At 43.4% G+C, this 24,271-nt stretch overlaps 2 protein-coding genes across 9 annotated transcripts in view; one reads left to right on the forward strand and one right to left on the reverse strand.

Moving 5' to 3' along the window:
* The window catches only part of cc2d1a (coiled-coil and C2 domain containing 1A), a 30,551-nt gene extending 12,739 nt beyond the window's left edge, over positions 1–17,812 (reverse strand). For 2 of the 3 annotated variants that reach the window (XR_003928868.1, XR_003928865.1), the window contains exons 1-28: positions 17,630–17,812; positions 17,366–17,455; positions 17,136–17,274; positions 16,850–16,956; positions 16,498–16,743; positions 15,386–15,701; positions 14,839–14,948; positions 14,653–14,725; positions 13,915–14,013; positions 13,645–13,772; positions 12,346–12,418; positions 11,715–11,842; positions 11,161–11,260; positions 10,942–11,018; positions 10,501–10,596; positions 9,050–9,172; positions 8,751–8,809; positions 7,907–8,023; positions 6,574–6,647; positions 6,409–6,467; positions 6,134–6,285; positions 5,914–6,004; positions 5,685–5,840; positions 4,780–4,911; positions 4,487–4,613; positions 4,298–4,374; positions 3,519–3,566; positions 3,300–3,409 (exon numbers count right to left, since the gene is read on the reverse strand). Coding sequence is in view for 1 of the 3 variants with exons in the window: in XM_030062343.1 (XP_029918203.1) it covers positions 3,377–3,409; positions 3,519–3,566; positions 4,298–4,374; positions 4,487–4,613; positions 4,780–4,911; positions 5,685–5,840; positions 5,914–6,004; positions 6,134–6,285; positions 6,409–6,467; positions 6,574–6,647; positions 7,907–8,023; positions 8,751–8,809; positions 9,050–9,172; positions 10,501–10,596; positions 10,942–11,018; positions 11,161–11,260; positions 11,715–11,842; positions 12,346–12,418; positions 13,645–13,772; positions 13,915–14,013; positions 14,653–14,725; positions 14,839–14,948; positions 15,386–15,701; positions 16,498–16,743; positions 16,850–16,956; positions 17,136–17,274; positions 17,366–17,422 (2,997 nt within the window). In the remaining 2 variants the exon portion in view is untranslated. Of the gene's footprint in view, positions 1–243; positions 3,410–3,518; positions 3,567–4,297; positions 4,375–4,486; positions 4,614–4,779; positions 4,912–5,684; positions 5,841–5,913; positions 6,005–6,133; positions 6,286–6,408; positions 6,468–6,573; positions 6,648–7,906; positions 8,024–8,750; positions 8,810–9,049; positions 9,173–10,500; positions 10,597–10,941; positions 11,019–11,160; positions 11,261–11,714; positions 11,843–12,345; positions 12,419–13,644; positions 13,773–13,914; positions 14,014–14,652; positions 14,726–14,838; positions 14,949–15,385; positions 15,702–16,497; positions 16,744–16,849; positions 16,957–17,135; positions 17,275–17,365; positions 17,456–17,629 lie in introns of those variants that run through there. The other variant, XM_030062343.1, reaches the window with a different exon arrangement.
* Positions 17,255–24,161, forward strand: LOC115367382 (uncharacterized). 6 transcript variants are annotated; one of them, XM_030063292.1, is made up of 8 exons: positions 17,255–17,428; positions 18,254–18,299; positions 18,539–18,651; positions 19,372–20,132; positions 20,219–20,792; positions 20,924–21,063; positions 22,665–22,766; positions 23,848–24,161. In XM_030063292.1, the coding sequence occupies exons 2-8, from the start codon at positions 18,263–18,265 to the stop codon at positions 23,924–23,926; spliced, it is 1,806 nt and encodes a 601-aa protein (XP_029919152.1). In that variant the 5' UTR covers positions 17,255–17,428; positions 18,254–18,262; the 3' UTR covers positions 23,927–24,161. The 6 variants fall into 6 exon arrangements, with proteins under 6 accessions (XP_029919152.1, XP_029919280.1, XP_029919356.1 ...); XM_030063214.1 differs by lacking the exon at positions 17,255–17,428 and adding an exon at positions 17,855–18,021; XM_030063127.1 differs by lacking the exon at positions 17,255–17,428 and adding an exon at positions 17,934–18,159.
* The last annotated feature ends 110 nt before the right edge of the window (positions 24,162–24,271 follow it).

Genomic DNA, 24,271 nt, shown 5'->3' on the forward strand with positions numbered 1-24,271 from the left:
TTCACAACTCAGTGTATTTTGAAGAACACCTCAAATTTTCTTCATCCACACATAACTCCATTTCCTCCCCTAGAGACCAATTAAAAGTAAGGGGCCCTGTTTCATAGTGATTCTTCCAGTTTCTTTTTTCTTTCTTTGTATTTCTTTGTGTGAACTGAATAAAAGCCAGCATGTTGTTTCTTAAGAATGACAAAGATGTCAGTACCAAGCTTCAATGAACACACACACACACACACAACTCAGTGCTGTTCCAATATTTTAATTTTGTCATGGACACCAACCTCACACAGCATGTAAAAGTAAAAAGCCTACACAATCAGGCCCGTCATACATTTCCACCTGGACACTAATTATTTACAAGTCAGTGCTTGAGACACACAAGTCATCCCATCCTCTGTTAAAAATAAAGAGAGCAATAATGCTGTAAATATACTGCATATATATATTTATATATAATATTAACAAATTTATACTGATTGCCATTACATGACTTGACCGACAAAAATGTAAAAGATTCAACAACAGCTGCCCAAACCCAGATTAATATATTTGCCGCAGCAGATCGAGACAAAATAAATCCACCAAATATTCCCCTTTGTAAATGGAGTGTACATCCTGTTCAATCACAGATCAGGAGGCCGGGAGTGATCAGAGAGCAAAACAAACAGAAAGAGGCTGATAAAGTATGTTATGTGTGCTGGAAACACGTGTGAGCCACCAGCAGGACTAACTTTAACAATCTGTCCCACTGACCGTCCCGCTACCACACTGAATGCTGATGAGTCTGTTGTCACGGCAACGGCGCTGCCCCAGAGGCCACGAGGTTACCAGAGGAATGGGCCGGCCGCAGAACCTGAACAGCTAGAGAGGACGCCTGCTTATGTGCATGGAGACGGGGCTGAGGCTCAGTTCTATTTCTGTGACAGTCTATCACTCGGGCAAGGTAGATCAAGAGTTTGTGTAACATATATGTGGAAATAATGCAATGTTGTCATGTAAATTAAAAAAATGCTGAAGGCAGCGCATACGATTCAAAGTACATCACAATCTTCATCACAATTGGAAAGTTAATCGACAAATGATGCCGTTGCCATGACACCGCATCAGCTTTCTGAGTCTCATGCACCCCAAGCAACAATGACTGATTCTGCTCTGCTCGGGACTGGAGTGTGCGACTAATGGGTATACCCAGTCTATCAGTTTAAATTCTACAGGGCTGATGTTGCAGTGTGTGTGTGTGTGTGAGTGTGTGTGTGGGCATCTGGGGGGATGCGGGGTTAAAGTTGCTGCCCTAGACAGGGGAGGAGAGGCAGCTTTTAATGAAAGAAAAGGCGCTCTGCAAACACTATTCCTCAACTCAATAGCCTTCCCTCAATCTCTGCCTGCTCTAGTGGAGCAGAAGCTGTTTTTTCTCCCATCTGTTCTGAAGTGCCTTTCCATATTTAAATAAAGGGATAGGGCTCTGTTCGCAGAGGTTCAGGCTGCTTTATGTGTCCCCCCCACTGATAAGTCCAAAGCAAAAAGTGTACTGTTATAACAAGAAGTTGCTATAACAAGAAGTCAGAGGATGTCCTGAAAAGAGGAGACGACTCGGGGGAGGGTTATGTAAAAGATCACCATGGACAGAGGGGAGCCCATATCAGACCAGCTTTAACCAGGATTAACTTGCTGAATCTGCGACTGGAGTTGGGCAGGGGTGTGGATTAGGCCAAACAGATGACTCTGCCATGACACGTGATCAAGAAACCGCTGGCAGAGTCAACAAGACAACATCGATACTGAAGGGTCACATGTAAATATAAGGCTCATTTGGAGAGGCCCGCTACATTCCGGCTGGACGGGATCGATATGGATCTACATCACAACGTCCTCTTGTGGGTTCAAGCCAGCAGGCTGTCAGACACATGGATTGGAGGAGACGTTTGTCTGATGTGATATGATCGTTTGTCAGATTGCTCTTTTCCTTTGTTTTTGGCATCTCGTATACAAGATGCACTAGATCCACTTATTAGACAATTTTTCTGGATGCATATGGATTGTGTCCGCTTGCTTTCATACTCAAAAAAACCTGTGTAGGGTAGCGGAATGACAAGGATGCAGTCAGCAGTGTGAAATCCCTCATAGTCGGACAGAAATGTGCAATTATCCAACCATCCCATACCTGTCTGTCCTCCTCTGGGCAGATTATTCAGCAGTCCATTGTGCTGTCACTGGAGATTTCAGTGTGACAGAATCTGTTGTTGTACACTCAATAAAATGAAATCTCAGTGGGAAACACTTTGCTTGCTCTGCTATTCTATTTGAAGCATCACAGTGACACAGCAAATGCCGTATTTTCTAATTGATTATTTTCCAAGTGACAGCACAATGGCCTTGACAGTATTTGCTAAAGACTTAAATGGAAATCAAGTATTAAACAGGCCTCGGAATAATCTATGAATATGCAAGGGAATTAATTTAAAGAGAGGCGAGATGATTAATTTAAAGAGAGGCGAGATGATGGAGTCAACATGGAGGAAGCAGTCGATGAGGAAGAGGCAGCGGTTCATTTCCGGAGCTAAGCTTGTACCACGTTCACAGCGTGCTGCCAACACCCCTCCACCCCAAACCCTGCAGGCGTCTGAACGTCTCGTCTCCTTGGTGACCCAAACACTAATCCCTCATTATGGGATGTAGCTGTGGCGCCCTGGAGCCCCGTTTTTATTCCCATATCACACTACTCCAAATGGAGCAGATTACTGTAATCTGCGAATACTGGAGCAGACAGATTAGATTAAGCTCATTACACACATAAAATATGGGAAGGGGTTAAAAACACCTTAGTCCACGGGTTACACTCTTTCCTTCACACTGGGGCCTGGGTGCACGCACACACACTTATTTTTTGGTCAGCTATGGATACCAAACGTCTCCATCTGAGCTAGTGTCTAATCAGGGTCAGTCAGGGAAACATTGTTATGGAGTGAAGTCTTGAGAGAATAAGATAAATAAAGAAAAATAATTAGGTAAAGCAATGTAAAGGAGCACTATGGAGGTGTTTTTCTGTAGTGTATTTACGCTGTTACCCTGTGCAAATTAGCCTTTCTCGTCCCTTGCTTTTCATTATGTGTTAACGCTTGATTTGATTGCTGAGTCCCTTTGTAGTTACATATTTACTTAAATACCATGACAGCCACCGAACCAGAAATGACACAGGTTATGAACTCTATTGACAGAATCATCAGGGTTATTCATGCATTTTGTCATAGACACAGAGCAGCATAGGATCATGCTAAAGGGCTTAAAGCTGGCCTTGTAATGTGTGTGTGTGTGTATGTGTGTGTGTGTATTTAACAGTACTCCAGCCAACTCTCCAATCCCTTATTCATTTTCCCCCTCACATGGAGCGTTTCCTTTTCAGCGATTCCAGCTGAAACAGAAAGGACACCTAAATATATGTATATGCATTTATACACACAGAGTTGAGACAAAAAACAAATTGAGAGGCAGTGTATTGACAGTGTCTTAACAGTACTCACCTCATTCTCCACCATCTTCAGCCTGCCCAGAGCATCCCTGGCAGCCTCCTGTGAAGGGAAGAGAATAGAAACTTTACAAAAAGACCCCCACAAACACACACACAACCAACCACAAGCACATGCATGTACTAACTAGGCTTGGGCCACTATCTGATTACGTCATGATACCTGCAGGTCTAAACGTTACCATCAACAATATCGAGCCCCTCAGACAGCTGCAGGAACACAACCAGACCAAAGCAGATTGACTACGCAGCACAAGTGATTTATAGAGTCTAGTTATTTTGATGGCATTATTCTGAAAAGGAGTGGAAGTGTCAATGTAAAGTTTGGATCAGTGGGAAGAATTTTTCAGCACTGAGTAACAGGTTAACAGTCTTATTTTGGCGGTCTGCACAAGTTACTGTTTGATTCGATGTTCTTCTTTTTCTGACAAATTGTTTTATTTAACTACCATTTGATTAAAAACAAAAAAAAAGTTTGTTAAATTCTTGGCGCTGCAGCTAGTGGTGAGTTACCTGTAACAGATGAACAGCAAGAGAGTGGATAGGTCATTTTGACTCCACATGACAATTTTGATTAATGTGCAATTGATATCCATAAAGCATTTAAGTCAGGATATTTTAGAAGAATTTAGACTAGAATAATTGTTTTTTGAAGTGTTGGGCTGATGTTGTGATGCTGGGTTGTTGGGTTGGGTGCAGAATATTGACGGGACAATATCACCATTTTCACTTTAGATATCCCTCAAGCCTTGCAGTAACCAAAGCTGTACTCACTCTGTTGCCTTGGCTTGAGAATTTCTTGACTGAATCAGCGAGGCCTTGGGCGAAACGTCGCAAGGCATTTTCATACTCTAAACAGAAACGGTGGAGGAAAACGTGGTTCATACATGTGTGAGAACTGTTTTTCTGAATGGATGAGACGCAAACATGCAACGTACGTCATTGTCCAGATGTTTGTGTTACCTGCCAGCAAAGCGGGAGAGCCTCTCTCCAGGTGGGCTTTCTGCCACTGCAGCCGGTGTGTGACCTCTTTGTGTTGATGGATCAGGTCAGCGGGCGGGTCGCGCCGGTTCTTTCGATATTCTGCAATCTGAGGGACAAGAGCTATGACTGACGAGACCTTTGGCTCACTGAGAGCGTTAGAGAAGTGCACGTTGAGGCTAGAGCTCAGGTTGCACACACACACACACACACACACACACACACACACACACACACACACACACACACACACACATATATATACTCTCACTTACCTTTCTCTCCAGTCTCTCCTTGTCATAGTTCAGGAGGCTGAAGCTGTGGAGTTTGTACTGAGGGGGAGAGCTGCTGGGATGACTGCTCCTGCTGCTGGGGTCACTCCTGGGTTTGGACCGAGGAGATGGGGCCTAACACACACACACACACACACACACACACACACACACACTTCACTGGAACAGCCAATTGAACGTCATTTCATGCTATTGCCATGCCATGCCTTGCTGCTCCCACCTTTACTTTGGTGACTCTGAGATGCTTCCTTTCAAATCGTTAGCTTACTCAGCCATGAAAGAGCAAAAGTGATTCCTGGTAACAGACTAGTGGTCGACCGCTATGGGTTTTTCAGTGGCTGATGCCGATATCTTTTTTTTTTTTTTTTTGGCATCTGATAAAATACAACAATTTCATAAAAACAAATAAGACACAAAATTGCTGAACTTTAATTTATTTAACACTAATGTTATTGTCTGCTTAAGCAAATGTACACTTTGTCTGCAGTGCACTTATTTTTTTAATATATCAACTAAATAAATGTCCACACAAAATAAAAAAATAAGCTCTGCAAAAAAAGAAATCAAATTTTAGTGAGCACAGGTATTGGTCGAATTATCTTAAAATGCCAGATATCAGACTGATTAATCAGCTCCCTGGTTAATCGGTGTATCTCTCTATCAGACACAAAGAGCTATGCATCTATGCTCTGGTTTGTATGCACAGGAAAATCCTTATTTTACATTGCGATGGGTGGAGAGAGGCTTTTTTTGTAAAAGCTCAAAAATCTGAATGGGGTGATGAGGCAATCAGAGACGAGCTTTAGGTTATCCATTTGATTGTTTGGATCCTCTCCCAGCTTTCTGTAAGTGCATTAAGAATTCCCTCTCTGTCTGCATCTGCTTACCCGCTCCCTTTGTCTCTCTGGAGGAGAGGGGGAGGAGAGGGGATCGAGAACCAGCCACTTCTCCGTCACCGACTGCAGATGAACTCCTCCTAGAGGCTCTCTGATCTTCACCCTCACCTCCAGCTTCCCCCCCGTGGCTTTACGTCCATCCAGCACCTAAGAAACATATGCACACGGTTAGATAAGGCTGGTGTGTATGTGTGTGTGCGTGCATACTATCAGCACTTACCTCTATAATATCTCTGATGTCACACTGGTTGTCTAGACCCTCCAGCTTCAGCTGAGCGTTGCCGATGACCTTGTCTGTCTTAAACAGCCCCCTGTAAACAGGCAGAGAGCAGCACACGACCAATAAAGGTACAATTATCATGGAAACTACGGCGTATATATCACACCGTTAAACAGAAAAGCTATTTTTTATAATGCCGAAGGGCAGTTTTTATTTTTACCCTTTGTGGATGATCTCAAATTTGATGCCTTTAGACTGCACCACGCGTTTAAAGCTTCGCTGGGTACGGTTGATGTTGAGTTTGAACTGCTCTTTAAACTCTGGACTGTTGGTGCTCTTCACCGTGCTGGTTTTGTCCCTCTGGGCTTCCTCCTACACACACACACACACACACACACACACAGAGTTATAAAACCTGCCTATGAGCAGAATGAAACCACAACAACAATAGTGAAAAATCGTTTGAGTGTGACGGCACAAGGAAATATTTCTTACCGCACTGGGGAATGGAAACTCAAACCTGACACTGGCGTCCAGGTCACTGGGAGAGACACCTGATGAGGGGACGTTAGAGCACAAAGTGAAGCCAGACATGCACACACACACACACGACTGAATGTGAAAACCACACGGCTATTTGCGAGAACCACGGCGGCCTACCTGCAGGAGTTGGTAGATTAACGCCCCTGATGATGTACAGTATCATGTCATTAGGTGTCAGGTTGGGGTAAATCCTGCAGAACCAAAACATAAGTCAGGAGCATTCTCCATCAGCATCATGAGTAATAGCCATTATATGTAAGAGCCCAACTATGCCCTTAATATGAGCTATAATGGGCCAGTTCCAGTGTCACCTAGTTGTTATCTTGTAGTTAGTTGCTGTTGGTGTGACATCGGGCTAGAATGACTCACAGTGAGTCACTCGGTGTTCATTTGGCCAATGAGGCTGACTCATCTAAGTCTAATCAGCGAGTGCAATCCTCTTTGTTTCTAAAGCAACCGTATTTTTTTTCATAACAATGCAATGAATCTTAATATCCAAATATAAATGATGAGAGAGAAAGAGCTTGAAGATCAAGTGCTATGAGTGTTCCTCTCAAGAATGAAAACAAGTGGATCTGACTCGGCACACAACACAATTGTCAGAGGCGACACAAAGCTGAAAAAATGTTTTGAAGGATGCACGACAACACACGTTTGTTTAGGAGTCATTATCGGTGCTCTTTTCCAGCTGTCTTACTTGCTAACTGTTGGAGCTACTTTGTTGCTGTATCGCTAGGCAACAGCTCCCCACAGTGCTGTGTTATTAACACACCTGGCAGGTGAAGCTCTTGAGCAGTGATGCCGAAGCAAAGTAGTTCTACCCGCAGGCAATTAGCAAACAAGAGCGCTGGAAAAGAGTGCCGATAATGAATCCCTCTGTTGTTGTGCATCCTTCAAAACATTTTTCATCTGTGTCATTGCTTCAAATTGTGGCGTTTGCTGAGTCAGATCGACTTTATTCATTCTGGAGAGGAACATGCCTTGGCGAAATGCTCATTCTCATGACAGGGAAGGAGCTGCCAGGTCAAACTTAAAGAATAATTAACACTCATATGGAGCAGATCAAAATAATATGCCATTTACATAGTGTCTTAGCGCCTGGCGTGGACATAGGGACCATTCAAAATTTTAAAAACTCCTTGCTCGTTATCTGGATATCAACTTTGAATTCTTTGAAATAAAGAAATTCGAGCAATTGGAATGTGATCATGGTGTTTTAGGAACAGGAAAAATTCACAGCATTACCAATTCACCATTTCTGTCACTTAGGACAAACTTTAAGTTTCTATTTGATGGACAGATGCCCACTGCTATGCTATGACACAAACACTTAAAATATAATAAAATCTGTTTTTGAGGAAAGGTAAAATCATATTTTTTGTTGTGCAATTGGCATCGAGCTATGCGGCTCGCTGTGTCTTCAGCCCTAACACTTGAGTTCAGTGCTGACTTGACAGTGTTGAAGGTCCTCTCCTCAGTGTGGTACTTGGGTGCTGGTTGGCCTTTGGCGTGGGCTTTCTTCAGTATCTCTATGTTCTTCATGCACTCGTCAGCAAGCTTCTCGAACCTGGGAACAGGAAGACAAATTCTCGTCAAGTCCAAGGCCAAAAGAACGGCGTGGTTCCTGCAGTGTCACAGGTCTGATCATGGCAGACTGACTCTGCACTCTGATCCATGAAATCTATGAGTGTGTCCAAATTACATGTGCGCGTGTGAAAATATGTGGATAAAAGTTACAAAGAAAACATGTGAAGAAGTTACGCTGCATGGGCTGTGTGGGAACCCGAGCAAAAATACAGAATCATAGTCTGCTTGTTAATCCTGACATTTAAAACTAATGAATTTAATACAATCAAAGCTCACAGAATGCATCACCGCTGTTTCAGTCCATTGCCAAAGAACTGTGTTGATATACAGATGCTGTGTGCTGGATTTCTTTATAACACATATGTGAACTAAGCTGTGTGCTGTCATAGTCATGTCTTAGCCTGATGAAAACATTCACTGATGAATCTTCTTTGCAAAGGAAATTTATGCTGTGAGCCTTAAATCAAAGTTCTACCGAGCACCAGTGTTGTAGTCTAGACAGACTGAATCCACTGTTTATTCATTTATGTAGTTAGCTCATTACTAGCCTAACACCCAAATGACGAGCTTCTTCAAGAGTAAATGTCCATTTTGTCAGCAGTTTAATCTTATCATGTTCTGAAATTGTACCAACATGAAGGAATTTAAACGTGACCACAGACAGATATGTAACAACATGCACACGATAACACATGAATGTTTCTTACTTTATTGTCTCAGCTACGTTGCCCATTTGTGTGAATTGCTGAGAGTAGCCCAGACATTTCTGCAGAGCACAAGAAAGACAGTAAAGGCAAAAGGCAAGAAACAGTCTTGAGTTAAAAGTAGGCTATTTAATAAAGTTGCATAACTGGGAAGATGTTATGTGGTCCATAATCACAGGGATTACATCAATAATGTATCTCACTGGCCAAGATACTCTGCCTGTTCAGCGAGAGCTCCGTTTAAAACGGGGCACTTGTGTATAAACATGTGTATAATGAGGCTGGGAAGCGGGTGTCCTAACCTCATGCTGCTGTCGTAGGAGCCCCATGAGGTGGCTGTACTGCTCACTGGAGCGAGGGGACAGAGGGGAGGTGCGGGAGCGCGACAGGGAGTAGTCCTCCTCACTGACTGGAGCACTGGGAATCTGTCAGGAAAAAGAGCGGCGGCACAGGACAAAAAAAGTTTAAAAAGAGACAGGGACAGAAAGTGAAGTAAGGGATGTCAAAAAAAGAAATATCATTTAAAATAAACAAGAGCTCAGAGAGCTCAAACCTCTCAAACTCTCAACTTGCTGCCACACCCAAAAGACATCATTACCATCATTTCAATTTGAAGTTTAATTGATTTATTGAGCCTGCAAACATACCAGCAGGATTTGAAATGAAGGATCTGTTGGTTTCATAGTTCCAGATTAAAAAAAAAAAAAAAAAAAAAAAGTGTCATGGCGGGGAGCCCAGACTTGAATCTCCCCAAATTCTCATCAGTTGTTACTTGGCCAAAGGCCTGTCTGTCCATAAAATTTCATGGAAATCCATTTCCTACATTTTTGAGATATTCTGCTGACACTCAGGGGTACAAACAAACTAACTAACGGGCAAAAAACGTTCCCCTCCTTTGCAGAGGGAACGCACCAATATGGGTTAGTGTTAGGGTTTAGTGCAAATAATAACCAATAATTATTGTTGTGTCTTCTACCGACACGATAACTGACAACATTACTCTTGCATTTGCAAAAATCTGTCTCTTTTTATATTGACCAATTTATTTTCCCACTGCTAATACAGTTTCTGTAATCAAATTGTGATTATCACAAGAAAGGAAATTTTGCTGACATTCTTCATCAAATATTTCTCTTTTTCTCTCTTGAAGTGCCAACAGGCAGCAGTGCAATTCAAATCGTTTCAGCAGAAAACCTTGTCTGGCTCAAGAGCCCCCACATTAAACATGATGTACTATACCACAACCCACATGTAGTGTATGTTTAAAATAAATAAATAAAAAATGTTTAATGTCAGCCAGTCAAAACAGATAAACATTAATAAAAAGAAAGAAAAATAATAACTGCTGATCTTCCCCAGAACCACAGAGGAACCGCAGCTGTTGCCAGAAAACGCCCCACATTATCAGATGTAATTATTGGCTAAAATTCCATTATTGAGCAATAACAATAATTTAATTTTCACATTTATTGTAGAATAATACATGAGCCACCGATATATCATGCATCCCTAAATTACACTGTGAGAGTGAGTCAGAGAGAAATACAGGGGCAAAGGCTTTAAACAAGTTTTATGTGCAGCCGAGGCGTGTTAGTGAGGAGAAAGTGAGCAAAAGATGCACAGGCGTGGGAGGAAAGGCAACGGTAAAGGAACAACAGAAGGTATACAGATGTGTGTGTGCCGATGCATGCACATGTGCTTATATGCGCACACACACATACACACACACACACACACACAATCTCTACATCACCTTGGAGATATCTACAGGCAGACCAGACTTGGCAGCAGTGATCATGGCGTCCAGTCCCTTGGCGTGTCGGAGGTGCTGCGCTGCTCCGGTCATGTCCTGAAGACAGAAAACCAACAGCACACTCATCAGTGAAAACACACCAAGAACAGCTCAAACACTGGCAAAGTTTGTATGGCAACATAGACAGTTTCTGTTCACTCCAGCTGTCTTGGTGAAGGCTGAGATGAAGCTGCTATGTCACACTGACGTACAAACTTCACTGGTGTTGGAGCTGACGTGACCATGAGCAGATAACGGCCACAACTTCATTTCTGAGTAAAGTGTCATTTCAGCGCCGAATCAAATGTCTGATCAAACGAAGACAGCATCAAAATAAAAGAGACAGACAAGAACAAAAAAAAAAAAGAAAGAATAACAGTAAAAATAAATTCAACTGCCTACCTTCATTTGCTTGGAGCGAAGTGCTGCTCGGATAAACGCCTGTCGCCGTAGCAACAGGAAATCCAATTGCTGTTGGGCTGCAGGAATAATTAACAACATTGAAAGTGAAACTCTCCCTCATGTGATACACAAACAAATTGTACGACACATATATACAAGAAAGCACACACACACACACACACACACACACACACACACACACACACACTCTGTGCATACCTTTGGGTCCCAGTTTTACTCCTTGACTAGGAGCTGAGGAGCCCCCAGGGGCCTGAGGAGCTGGAGATTTGGCTTTCTGGGCCGGCGGACGTGCTGCAGGCTGGAGGGAAAGAAGGTAAAGTTTATAGTCAGGCAAAGGCGATGAATAAGTACAATCATGTTTTTTTTCCCACGGTCTTTTTCTCACTTAGAGCTCCTACAGAGACATGAGAGCCCGTATCAACTCTCAGCTGAGCCTGAACTACGTTGAATGTGAGCAGGGCTTCTGCTGATTATGTGAAGATGTTCTTTGATATTCTTTTATTGGTGTGAAGGTGATGCAATGAGCATGAGGTGCAGCAAAGTAATTTTAGCATCGAGCGTAATGTCTGAAAAATTCTCTCCAACGACAACACGCAATAGTTGGAACAGCAAATAAACACTTTTAGCTGTGCTGCACGGCAACCGGCTTTAGGTCTGCAACACAACCAATCACATGTCTTCGCTGAAATTATCTGATGTATAATCGGAATTTGAGCATCTGGTGGCATCTGCCTGTATACTTTTTCAGTTACCTTGGCAACCTCTTCTGCACCGTCCTCTTCTTCTGCGTCTGCATCCTGATTGGCCAGTTTCATGGCTGTTTCCAGGACACCCATGAAGTTCTGCTGGCCGCTCTCACCGCCCTGGAGTGGGGGACAACCTAGAGGAGCGACACACACGTGCAGCTCAACTACAACAAAAGGGAACGCGATCCTGATGCGCTCCAACGCTGCGACTCACGAGCTGTTTCGTCCCCTCTCACTGACTGCCCCCCGGCCCTCTGTGATACGAAACAAGATACGTCACATGGAGGCCACGTGGAGATCAGAGGGAAAGTGAGGGAGAGAGAAGCTGTGGATTGAAACGGAACGCAGTTTTGTGGCGTTCTGTTGCTCTTTGCAGGTAGAAACACCTGCTGTTTTTCCACAGATGACTGTGATACATCGGCATTTGTTAATTTGTTTTTGAAAATTCTGTTTCTGATAATTAGGCTTTTACTACTACTGTTGTTATTAATGTTATACGACGAGATACAGAACAATAAGCAATATGGCGGATGACTTGAATTTCCATAGGATCAGAGTTATTATATGAATATCGGTTGGATTATTTGCACTTACATCACTAGTCCTCTCTACAAGTTCATTAGATTCACAAAATTACCTGGTGGCACAGGAAGGTCGGACAAGTTGACCGGTCGTCCAGCTTTGTGAGCTCTGATGGCGTCCTGGTATTGCTGTAGCGGAAGGAGAGGATGGATAATACTGTAATCATTCATTAAAAAGGCAGATTATGCAGGATCTCCTCCTCACACTACAAGCTAATTTGCCTGTGTGTGTTTGTTCGAGTTGTCACCGCCTCCTCTGGGGTCAGCGGGGTGAAACAGAAACAGAGACTTTCCTTTGCCATATGGACTTGCTGAAAGCATTAGCCACCATCATCATAATAAATGTAATTAACAACTTACACAGACAACCACCCATCTGGTTATCCTACCTGTTGAACGGACAACAGGCCAGCGCGGCTTCTGAGTTTACTCGTTTCTGAACCCGAGCCTTGTCTGCAGCTCTTTTTGCTTCACTGTATTTTTCTTTTTCACCTCGTCTGACACACTACACTCTTTTGAGTCAGCTGCATCTACACCAGTTCTGCTAAGTTCAACATGATGACCGGATGCTGCATACCTGTCAGCACTCTCGTTGTCCTGCCCTGCTCCTGTTTTGTCATTTCTCCCGTTAATTTCCCTTTTAGTCTGTCACACATTACAAATGCAGTGGGTGTCGGTGTGAAATTCATGTTTAGAAACAGACTAATCTCCTTCACACTTTAGGCTTAATTTTTCATGCACTAACTGGCAACCCACCTCGAACAGTGTCCTCAAAAAAGAGCAGCGTGAACTGGCTGGTCCACACGGACAAATTTGTACATTTTGCAATAAGCAAATTGCACAACAAAATATTATAGTGTGAGCTGAATTCTACCACTTTTACACTGATTTCTTATTTATTTATCTGGGGAATTTATCTCTTCCACCTCTGCAACAAATTTCTCCCTGCACCACTGACTACTGGTGCACAATTCTGAAAGCAGAAAAAAGCCCTTGCTCTTTGACTCTGTTGGTGTGACACCAAGCCTGATGCTGTTTTAGAAGGTTTAAAACAAATTCTGCTATTCCAAATATCTCTGGGAATACATCAGTGTGGCTCCACTTCATATATGCTTGACCAGTTATCCATGGAGAGAAGAAATAAAAATGGAGCCAAGAATACGAGCTGCCAAGTAGATGACTTGTAACAGTGTTAAATTTTTTAGGCAACACTTCTCTAAATATTTTTAAATCGTACTTGATTTAATTTTAACCTGCTGGGTGGATTACACATTTACACGTTTTCTTTTGGGGCGCAGATTTTGGCAAATAATTAATGCTCTCATAATATTTAAAAAAGTGCATGGCACGTGTACCTTGACAATGCGCTGGTGCATACGAGCCTTGCGGTCGTCTCCTTTGCTCTTGGCTCCCTCTGCTGCCGCTTTGTATTTGTCCATCCTCTGCTGCAGGGCCTCTGCTATACTGGTGGGGGCCGGGAGGTCTTTGTGGCACACACACACACACACACACATTTAATTTATATATTTGTAGATTTAACGTGTAACATCACATGCATGCGACACTCTGAACAGGTGGACCAGGTGAACCAGTTAAAACGGGGCGGCTGAGTTGTTTGGTCTTACCAGCAGTGGCCACTGGGGTTGGTGCAGGAGCAGCAGCTGGTTCAGGTTTGGAGGAGGACTGGGGAGGAAGGGGAGCGCTGTGCGCCGCTACGGCAGAGCCTGTGGGTGGCCGAGGAGAACAAATGAGACTGATCAACAAGTATTGATTAGTTTGAGATAAAAAAAGAGGACAAACTGGGAGAAAAAGACAAGAATTGATGATTGACCTTTACATAAGTTAAAATACTAAAAATTCAGTGTGCAGTTTTTACTCTGGATCATATTATTAAGCACCTCACACACTGTGGTTTGCCTGGATGTGCGCACACATCTATTTAAAGAGAAGACATCAGAGAAGGGCACAGAGTTTTATCCTGAGGTCTTTTGCTCCGCATAAATTTTCCTTCAACAGTGTCTCTGATCAGCCTCAAATACAAGAAAACCAGCAGAGGTCTTTAAGGAAAGCTCAGGAAACTGTTGTAAGGGAGATTTCACTGTATTTCATTTGGTGTTATTTTGCAATCATTTGATCGCTAAATCAGTATTTAATGAGGAAACTCAGCACTACACCACTGGCTTATTGTTTGTGCTCACCTGAACTTATTATAGTTTTGCTCTGCTCTTGCTTCTTTTCTCATAATATTTTTTATAACTTGTCCTTGCCCCTGCTTGTGCCAGTGTCTTCGCTTCATACCTTTCTTTGCTTAGCTTCATTATATGAAATTTGATTTGATGATAATGTGAAGCGGTTCAACTGACCAGGAGGAGCTGGTAGGGCACTCAGGTCTACTGGCTCTCCTGCGTCTAGCGTTTCCACCAGTACGTCCATTTTCTGCATGAAGATACAATAGGTCAGCTCTGTTAGTATCAGTGCCAGACTCAAAAATGCACCCCTGTAATCAATATCCTTACTTTAACATGTAATTGTTCAACTGAAGGACATACCTTGGCAATGAGGTAGTGTCGCTTGGCCAGGTCAGTGTCTCCGCCCTGCTTGGCCTGAATGGCAGCTATCTTATACTCCCTCTGCCTGGACAGCACTGCCTGTTTCATCTCTGGACGAAGTGCAGGTGTGTGTAAGTGTGTGACGATGTTGGGGCAAGGGGACAATGAAGGAATCAGAGTGTGTGTGCGGGGGGGGGGGATGGGAAGAGAGAGAGAGAGCACAAAACAGAAGACATGCGAGACAAACGTGAATGTTTTATTGCTCGGACAGTGCAGCACGGTGACATTGAGCAGAGACAGGAGGGTGTCTGTGAGTTGTTTCAAACTGTGACCACGGTAACTGTGTTATGTTTGTAGAAATCGACTTGAGGTAAATAAGAGGGTCAGTTATCATCAGATCTTTTGGAACAGGAGTGCTGGTCTGAGAACAGAGGGTGAATTTCTGGTATCCATTAGAACAGACCAGTGATCCTAGAGCTATACTCCAATACGGCCAGTATATCTCTGAGAGTGGAAAGAGGTGTGCCACGTGTTGCTGTGCGAGTACCTGAGTGCTGTGCGTTTGGCTGGCAGGGGGTGAGGGGGGAGATGGCGGGTGTGTCTGGAGTGACGGCAGCGGCGGGTTTCTGTGGCGGTGTCAGATGCTGGGGCTTTACGTTTGGGGCTGTCGGTGGAGCCTCCCTCAGAGGTTTCTGACTGGTGGGAGGGGAGGGCATCAGTGCTGGTTCCGGCGGCTCCCGCTCTTTGATTAGCTCAGGCTGAGCGGTCAGGTTGGGCTTTCCACCCGTAGCGACGGGAGGAGGAATCTCCTCCTCGTTGATTGGTTTCCCTTTCATGACAGACGCCAGCATCGACTGCAGTGTCTAAGGTGAAGAAGAGAGCGATCACAAACGGACATCAACATTGTTATAAAGAGTAAACGGGCAAAATTTCACAAGGGTGACAACTGTTTCCGATTTATTGGCTAATCAAAAAAATCTCAAATGAAAGCAGCAGAACAGTAACAAGTACAGGGATCATCTCACTGAGGATATCTCCCCTTTTTCTTCTCCATCCAGGTATTCTACTTCTTATTTACTATTAATTATTTTATCTGTATTTGTTTTATTGTTATTTATTGACAGTTTCTATTATATTCTACTTTATTGTTTTTCATCTTGTTTTTTTTTTAAATATATATATATATATATTTTATTCAGTATCTTATTCTTGAGTTATTTTATTATTGCTGTGTCTTTGTTGTTTTAAATCATTTCATATTGTTTTTATACTTTTATTCAGTATCTTATTCTTGAGTTATTTTATTATTGCTGTGTTTTTACTGTTTTAAATCATTTCATATTGTTTTTACATTTTTATTCGGTATCTTATTCTTGAGTTATTTTATTATTGCTGTGTCTTTATTGTATTAAATCGTTCCATATTGTTTTTTTTATATTTTATTCAATATTTTATTTTATTTTATTTTATTTTATTTTATTTTATTTATTTATTTATTTAAAATTAACCATATTTTATGAGCGTGCATCGGTCTCCTTGTCCTTTCACTTCTTATTTTATGCTTATTTGTCAATCAAGATGTAAAGCACCTTGAATATCATGCATTTGTTTGAAAGGTGCTATATAAATAAAATTGATTGATTGATTGATTGATCTTACTTTTAATCCACGGTCGTATCTCCGAGCTTTGCTGGACTCCCCTGCGGCCTTGGCATTGGAAATGGCCGTCTTATACATGTCGATGCGCTCTGTTAGGCGGGACTCCAGCCCACTCGTACCGCTGGGAGTAGCAGGAGTGGAGCTGGGAGTGATGCTGGGTCTGGGAGCAGCTGGGGGGGCAGCAGGAGGGGCGCGATTGGGCGTTTCCCCCTCATCATCATCCTCCAGCACCTCATTCAGCTCGGCCTAAATGTGGAGACACACAATAAAGAGGGAAATGCAAAACAATTTCGCCTCTAACCTCAGAGCCATTATTTGCAGAAGGAATAAAAAGCAAGGGATGGTCTCTTACCAGCAGATCCTCATCATCTTCCAAATCTTCATCCACTCCTTCATCATCATCCAGATCTTTCATACAGAGAGCCGCCATCCGCTCTATTTCAGCCATGGGAACAGGAGCTAGACATGGACGCAGACATCATGAGCAACACTCAGTCACGTACCAGCAAATTATTCGACCGCATCAGATCAAATCGATCCTTTAAAAACTAGATGAGACACGAGGTGGGGTCACCCGTGTCGTCGTGATCCTCAGTAAAAGAGGCCCACGTAAAGAAATATGAGTGACTCCTTCTCACATCTGCCTCCAGGTTTCTTTCCAGGCGACCTTCCTCCTCCTCCTCCTCCTATTAGGCTCATGAGCTCTGCTTCCAGCTCCTCCTCATTTCCCCCATCATCCATCCCTCCATCTGGGGATAAGTCGAGGAGCAGCCCCATCTGAGAGAGAGAGAGAAAGAGAGCTGCAGAATCATAACACCTACTAGCAGATATCATTCAGATGTCTTCATAGAAGATATGAGGGGGGTACCTGTTTGGCTCGTGCTGCCCCTTGCCCCCGGGGTGGGGGGTTCCGACTGCGACTCATGGACAGGTAAGCAGGTGTTCAAGTACGCAGCACCTGGGCAACAACAGAGGAGAGGCGAACACACAGCATGCTCAGTCGGTCCATATGTGCACTGTAGCCTTACAGACTTCACGGTGCGCTCTCTGTGTACCTTAGCTAACACCTAGCATGAGCAGACACCGTGCACTTTTATCAACACTGCCAGAGGAGCCGAGCTGTTTAGCTTACCTCACCACGCAGTCCGCGCGTCGTCACTGTTAACCGTGCAGGGAGCGCCTCCTCCGCCAAAACACTGTTATACTGACGGTAAATAAAACGCAAAGAGAGATGAAGGTATTTATTTTAGTTTATTTTTTTAGCTCGGGCTGTCAAAACAAAAAACGGCGAGCTGTGGAATTTACTTCCTGCATTGCGTCTCCCGTGGCAACGCGAATCCCGCTTTACGGCTCTAAGCGAGGCACGCCCCTTGCTAACGTAAAACCGGCGGCGTCCGTGGCGCAGAGAAATGACAGGTGCGCAGCTGTCGTAGAGAGGCTGAGGACTGAGGGATAAACCGGACTCACACTGGCAGGCAGCCACAGGGCATTCATTTAATCAGCAGACACTGTGATGCCTTTCTAGTACGTTCAGCACCCAAACTGTGTGAGCTTTTCCTCATTGAATGCAACTAGCAAACTTACCCACTGACTTTTACCCTCTCGGCCCATCTACTGTAAATTAGCTGTCTAGTCAACCAGCGAACTGCAAGTGTAGCAGAGGTACACTTGTTCTTGTGGTTTAGTTTATCTTTTTCACATTTCTTATTCTGTTGCCCTTCGTTATTTATTTATTTATTTATTTATTTATTTTTAGGAAGGAGAGATGGCCAAAGGAAAAGGGAAGATGACATCCAGCAGCGGTAAAAGAGCTGCTAGCGGCCCCTGGGCTTAGCTAGTTGTCCCAGTAAAGGCTCATACTGTGTAAAAATTGATCAAAGCTGTATATTTTTCAAAGTGTTGAGACACCCATCTGTCTTGACGTACTGTAGCCTGACTTGCATTTGCATAAAACAGGCAGTCATCAACTATTGATCAGCTAAAGGTTCCCCATCACATTTTCTGGCTTTAATAAACTGATGTGATCATTCCTGTTTTGAAGAAAGCTCAGCCTCACCTCAGCCCAAGTCGCTCAGGCCCAGGAAGAGAGACTGCCCAGGTGATGACAGGGCTGCCCTGTTAGATAATACTGATCAGCCCATACTTCCTCCGCAGGTAATTTGAGGTGGTCGAACCATTTAGACTAATAAAAACCACACGTTTACATGTTATTACATAGAGATGGGACAGAAATTCATTACTAATTACTTTGGCGAGGGAAAAACTGGCATGAGCGTTATCAAAGGGGTCCCTTGACCTCTGACCTCCAAATATCTGAATGAAAATGGGTTCTCTGGGCAGCCACAGGTCTCCTCTTTGCAGACATGCCCACCTCATGCCAATCCCATGCAGTTTGGGCCACAGACCATGCAGCACAAATGTGTTATTTTGGGCTGTATTTGTGCAGACTGGGGTGTGTTTGTGCAGACTGGGGCCTAAACTGTCTTGGAGCTGCATCATTTGGGTTTGACTGGAAAGCTGAGGCTCTTGTGGATTCAATGAGCCACATTTGATTCATGTGTGATGATGTTAGCCCCCATAGCAGCCATTTCATTGTAGTGAGATCATTTTTTGGGCCTTGACATCTCTGTATAAAATGACCTGTGACCTTTAAGATAATCACAGCCTCGTGAAACTTTATGTCCACAAACTAGAGGATAATTAAAAAAAAAAAAAAATCGCAGTAAATTGTAATGTCAAATTGCAATACTTAGGAATTGCAATACATATCAAATCAGCTCTCAAGTATTGTGATAGTATCAAATCGGGAGATAAGCATATCGTCCCAGCCCTGTTATCTTTCCACTTAGCTGAATTTTGTCCTGTTGTATGCAGGACTCTGAGGGAAATGTAACAAAAGTGGATGCTGCACCACCACAGCGTCCACCATCCCCTCTGCTGAAAAACACCACGAGTTCAGCTCAGCAGGGGCAGGCCACATACCATACCATCGAAAAAGTTGCCACAGAGGAGAATTCTTCATCAGTGATATTTGAAGAGGGTGAAAAGGGTAAAACAGCTGAAGAGGCAGGGCAAGAGGAGACTATGTTGATCAATCCCTACAGTGATTTAAGAGTAGACTCTACAAGTGAGAATAACCCGGGTGGAAAGAAAGAGGAGGAGGTGGTGAAGCAGGAACCTAACAGTTCACCATCTCACACGTCTTCAGATCAGCCCCGGCCCTCGACGCCGGCCTCCCGTGTAGCTGTCTTTAAAGAGCAGCGGTGTGGAGGGGAGAGCTCGGAGCATAACATGGAGGGAGTCCAAGATGCCCAGCAAGAACCCACCGGTGTGTACATGAGTCATGATAATGGCAAGGAGCCAGCGACGTGGTGTCCTGCCAAAAAGAAGAGAAGGATGGGTATGTGCGGTCTGACAGAGAAGGAGAGAAGTCATTTTTTACAGACACAAAAACGTGAAAATGGGCAAAATGGAACAGTGGGAAATGAGAGGCACAAGTCCGACAAAGTGGGTGAAGAAGAGATGACATGTTCAGCCTCACTATCATCACCTCCCTCCATCGCAGCTGTCAGTGTCACAGAGCAGATCGAGACAGACCTGAAACTTCAGTCAGGATACTGTGAAGTTGAAGACAGGTCAGAGTCATTTATCGAAGAATCCAGTCTTTTTATGTTAAGTTTATTTTCACATTATGACGGCATTGTTGTTGTTTATCTCATAGGGCAGAAACAGATGTCCACATTGCCATGACTACCTCCGATGGGACCAGAAATGGTGGAGATCCAGCTGGCAGCTCAGAGGGACACACCTGCCAGGCTGACCCCAGCAATGTGCCTCATCCAGCACAAGTCAGTGACTCAGAGCTGGACCCCCCTGCAGAGGACGGCGAGCATTTAGGCGTCAGTCATGCTCTGGTTGGAGAGGAGCAACAGGAGCAGGGTGGAAGCACGGTTGAGACCGCTGTTAAAAAAGATGAGACACAAACGAAAGATGGAGACGATGGATCTGGAATGTTAGACCGTGATCCTGGCTCCACTTTTCCCACCAACACATCTCAGAATGAAGGGAGTGAGAGGGAGCAGCGGGACGGGAGCCAGGCCTCCGCTGGGCAGATGGACAGTGTGGTCAGGAGGACGAATGGGAGAGTGGAAGGGACAGGAGGCGAGGCCTGGGATGGTGATGGAGACGAGGCAATGGCTTCAACCAGGGCCACCAAACCAGGAGTGCTCAGCTGTGGCTCTGTGGATGTCTGCAGTGCTACAGTGTCACCTAGTGGCTCAGCAGGGGAAGGCAACGTGAGTGACAATGACTGTACCGGAAACAGTATTGATTTTATTTATACACTACAAGGAAACGTTGTGTTGTTTAGAGAAATAGGGATTTGTAAACTGAGTATGTATGTTGCGTTTATTTTTGTGTGTCACAGTGTGGTCCTAAAGATACACATGGCACTGGCCCAGCTCCTGGGAACACGGAGCGCCCACAGACCAGGCTCACCCCTGACCCATTTGGATCTGGTTCCCTGGATTATGTGTCTGACTCTCAGTTGAACAGCATTGTTCTGATGTAAGAAAGAGGGAGGGAGGATGGGAGGTTAAATCCAGCAGCAAAGGATCACTTACCGTGGGTGAAAGAGGAGAGGAAATATTAGAGCAAAACAGCCTGTGATGAGTGAGAGAGGTGGACACGCAGCACTGTCAAAAAGAGAGGAACTGAGAGTTCCTTTTACTCTTAAATGATCAAATTTGTGAACAAGGACATAATACGGCTATTATTTGTGGTCAAACCAACCTGATTATGAAAGAAAATACGATAAGCTCATATTTTATTTTGTGTCCGATCTTCAGTTCAAGAAATCTACATATGACCAAGTCTGTCAAAAAGATACAGTGATATCCAAAAGTGTGAAACAATACAAATTTTTGGTCAGATTATGTCTCTCAAGTAAGACAGTTTGTTAGTATTTACTGAAAGACAAAATTTCTCCGTATTTGTTTTTTATCGTTTGCCTGGATCACATCTTGCAGTCTGCTTGTTATTGATTCTATGAGTTCTTTGCAGAATTTTAAAATCCACATTATTCCATCTCTCATTTAGAGCATCCCAGAGAGTTTCCTGTGATGTTACAGTATGGTTCACCTTTTCCCCCTCGCTTCCGCAGATGCAAGGCAACAGTCCTTGCTTTTCCTTGGATTTTTCAAATAGGCCAGGCGTAGCTTCAGTGTTGATGGAAAACGAGTCCTCCTCAAAACTTGAGGCCAGAGGGGATAGTGTTCCTCTGTAGAATAGACTGGTACTGTGACAGCTGCCAAATCTGGATGAGACAAAACATTCCCACACCTAAATGTTTCCACAACAATTGACTATTTTTCTGAATTCATGGATTAACCTTTCATGTGGCCATCTCCTTAAATAAGAAACTGCAATGGTAGTTTGATTTTTATACAAATTAACTTTGATTCCTCTATTTAAAAAAAGTTTCCAGGCTTCAGCAGTTAAATTTAGATGGTTCTTGGTATTGTTGGATTCATGCTTGATCCAAAGAGGTGGTTTGGAAAGCGCTACTCTCCCATTAAGGCCACGGTCTGCCAGTCGTCTTTTGACTGTACTTTTTAACTGGAGTTGGGCTTTCTTTGTTCACTCAGCTCTGTATCTTGGATGCAGATGCTGCTCTGCCTCGTGAGGTTGTTAGCTGGGTATACTCGTCTCCAGATGGTGTGGTCACATTTGGTCTGCGTGGGTTTCTTTGGATGAAAATGACTTGTGTTTTGTCCAGTGTGCATTGTAGTGACCCTTTAGAAACTTTCAGATTAGCTGCAGTTTGGTGCTGAGATATTGTTTTAGCAGTCGGGAGAACAAATTCAAAGATGAAGCACTAGCAGGAGGAGCGTATTACTTTAGTCAATGTATGGCATTAGTTGCTAAAAGACCAAAAACAGTTCACAATATATTTCAGTATATTTCAGTGTCATTCTCAGGCAATTCTGAATAATATAATTTTGTGTTTTGCTTTTTAAATGTTGTCGCGAATCAGCCATATGCTAGGTTTTCACCTGTTGTTGTTAGTAGGAGACTCACTCCACTGTCAAAATGTTTTAATTCCTCTTTTACCAAGTTGAATGTAAAATACCTAATATCTGTAGTTTTTCTCCCTTCCCCCCATCTAGTGATGATATGATGGAGCACGATTGGGATCTTAGTTCTTCAGACTGTTGTGAAGATGCTACAGATCTGGTCTGTGGGCTGATCCGGGAACTCTCCTCCCTAAAGTTAGTAACCTCTGTCCTCTTCCTCTCTCACTACTGTTCCCTCCCACTTTCCATTTATTAAACCTTTTTTAATCCTTCTCTATCTGTGATCTATCTTCTTTTCCCTCCTTGGATATACCTTCTAACCCGTTCATCCTGGCTGCATTCGATTGTACATGAATCTTTCTGCTGGATGTTGTCTCCCCTTGAGTTAAAGAGGGAATCCCCAAATTGCCCAAATGAAAAATTGATCGACAAAGTACAATTCACTTCTAATTTACAAGAGAGCATTTATTCTCTCTCATGCTCTGACTTTTTATTCCCTAACACAGAAGGCAGACTTCAAGCATGAAGTGCATCCCACAATCCTCTGCTCTGCACCATTTGCCAAAACCATTCTTAGTATAACAGAACAACGGCTGATAGATATTGTGCATATCCTATAAATGTAAGCTGGTTTGGCAACTTCCAATTTTGATATATACACTTAGCAATTTTAGCTGCAGTTTTATAGGGTTGTAAATGCAAAAGTAAAGGTCTCGCTGGAAAATATTCTTGCCCATAAAGTCTTCTCATTTAAAGTTACAACAATTGTTGGGTTCATATTTACTTCCACCATACTTCCATGGCTGGGGCAGAGGGGTTTCCTTGTGGTACATCAGTCGTTTCATCTCAACAGGACATATAGAGTATATAAAGTATATAAAGTATGTATGGGCTCAGGCCTTTTCCCTATATATTGCACATAACTTCATGCACATAATCTCTCAGGTGTCTCGGGTCAAGGTTAAGGGTCAAAGGGATAGTTTCGATTCTTACTCATATAGTGGTATTTGCTACTTCATTCTTCTTCATATCCACTTCATTCATGGATTTAATGGACCAAACTTTGCACACAGCAGCAAATACCACTATATGGGTAAGAATCCTTACACACACACTGCGTCACTTCTTCCCCACCCTCAGTCACACTTACACCTCCTCAAACTGCCTCTTCGCATCCTTGTTCATTATTTTGTCATAATTAGTGTTGCAGGGGGGGAAATAGTCACCGCATTGTTTACAAAAATACTCTAAGAATTCATCCTCTCACTGCTTCCAGTCGGACAGTGATGGCCACCCACCGGGAGCTGGAGAACTTGCGCCGCGGCAACAAGGTTTCAAGGACCTCCACACTTTGAGGACTTGGTCCGGCTCTTCAGTTTTCTGAAAGTGTTCCTATTGCTCAAGAGTTCATGTGTAAGTCTTATGTCATGATGTTATTTTTCATATATATGTGTGTGTGTGTGTTTGTGTGTTTACACGTGTTCTGTTCAAAGTTCAAAGTTCCAAACACATGAGAATTTTCAGTCTCCATGATGGAAAGGTTAATGATTTGCCATTTGGTTTCGCCCTAAATAAACAGGGTATTGTTTAAGTCCAATTCAAATATTGTCTTTCATTGCATAACATATGTTCAGGTTTTATGATTTCTAGTACAGACTGCACAGCGCTACAAAGAATTGATGGGTGCCAGAAAGCAAACA

This window comes from Myripristis murdjan, chromosome 1 (assembly GCF_902150065.1).
Source record: "Myripristis murdjan chromosome 1, fMyrMur1.1, whole genome shotgun sequence".
NCBI lineage: Eukaryota > Metazoa > Chordata > Actinopteri > Holocentriformes > Holocentridae > Myripristis > Myripristis murdjan.

Coding starts and splice junctions, on each gene's coding strand:
- LOC115367382 (XM_030063292.1), top strand. CDS start 18,263: ATGGCCAAAGGAAAAGGGAAGATGACATCCAGCAGCG. Junction 18,300..18,538: donor GAAGATGACATCCAGCAGCG/GTAAAAGAGCTG, acceptor CCTGTTTTGAAG/AAAGCTCAGCCTCACCTCAG. Junction 22,767..23,847: donor CGGGAACTCTCCTCCCTAAA/GTTAGTAACCTC, acceptor CACTGCTTCCAG/TCGGACAGTGATGGCCACCC.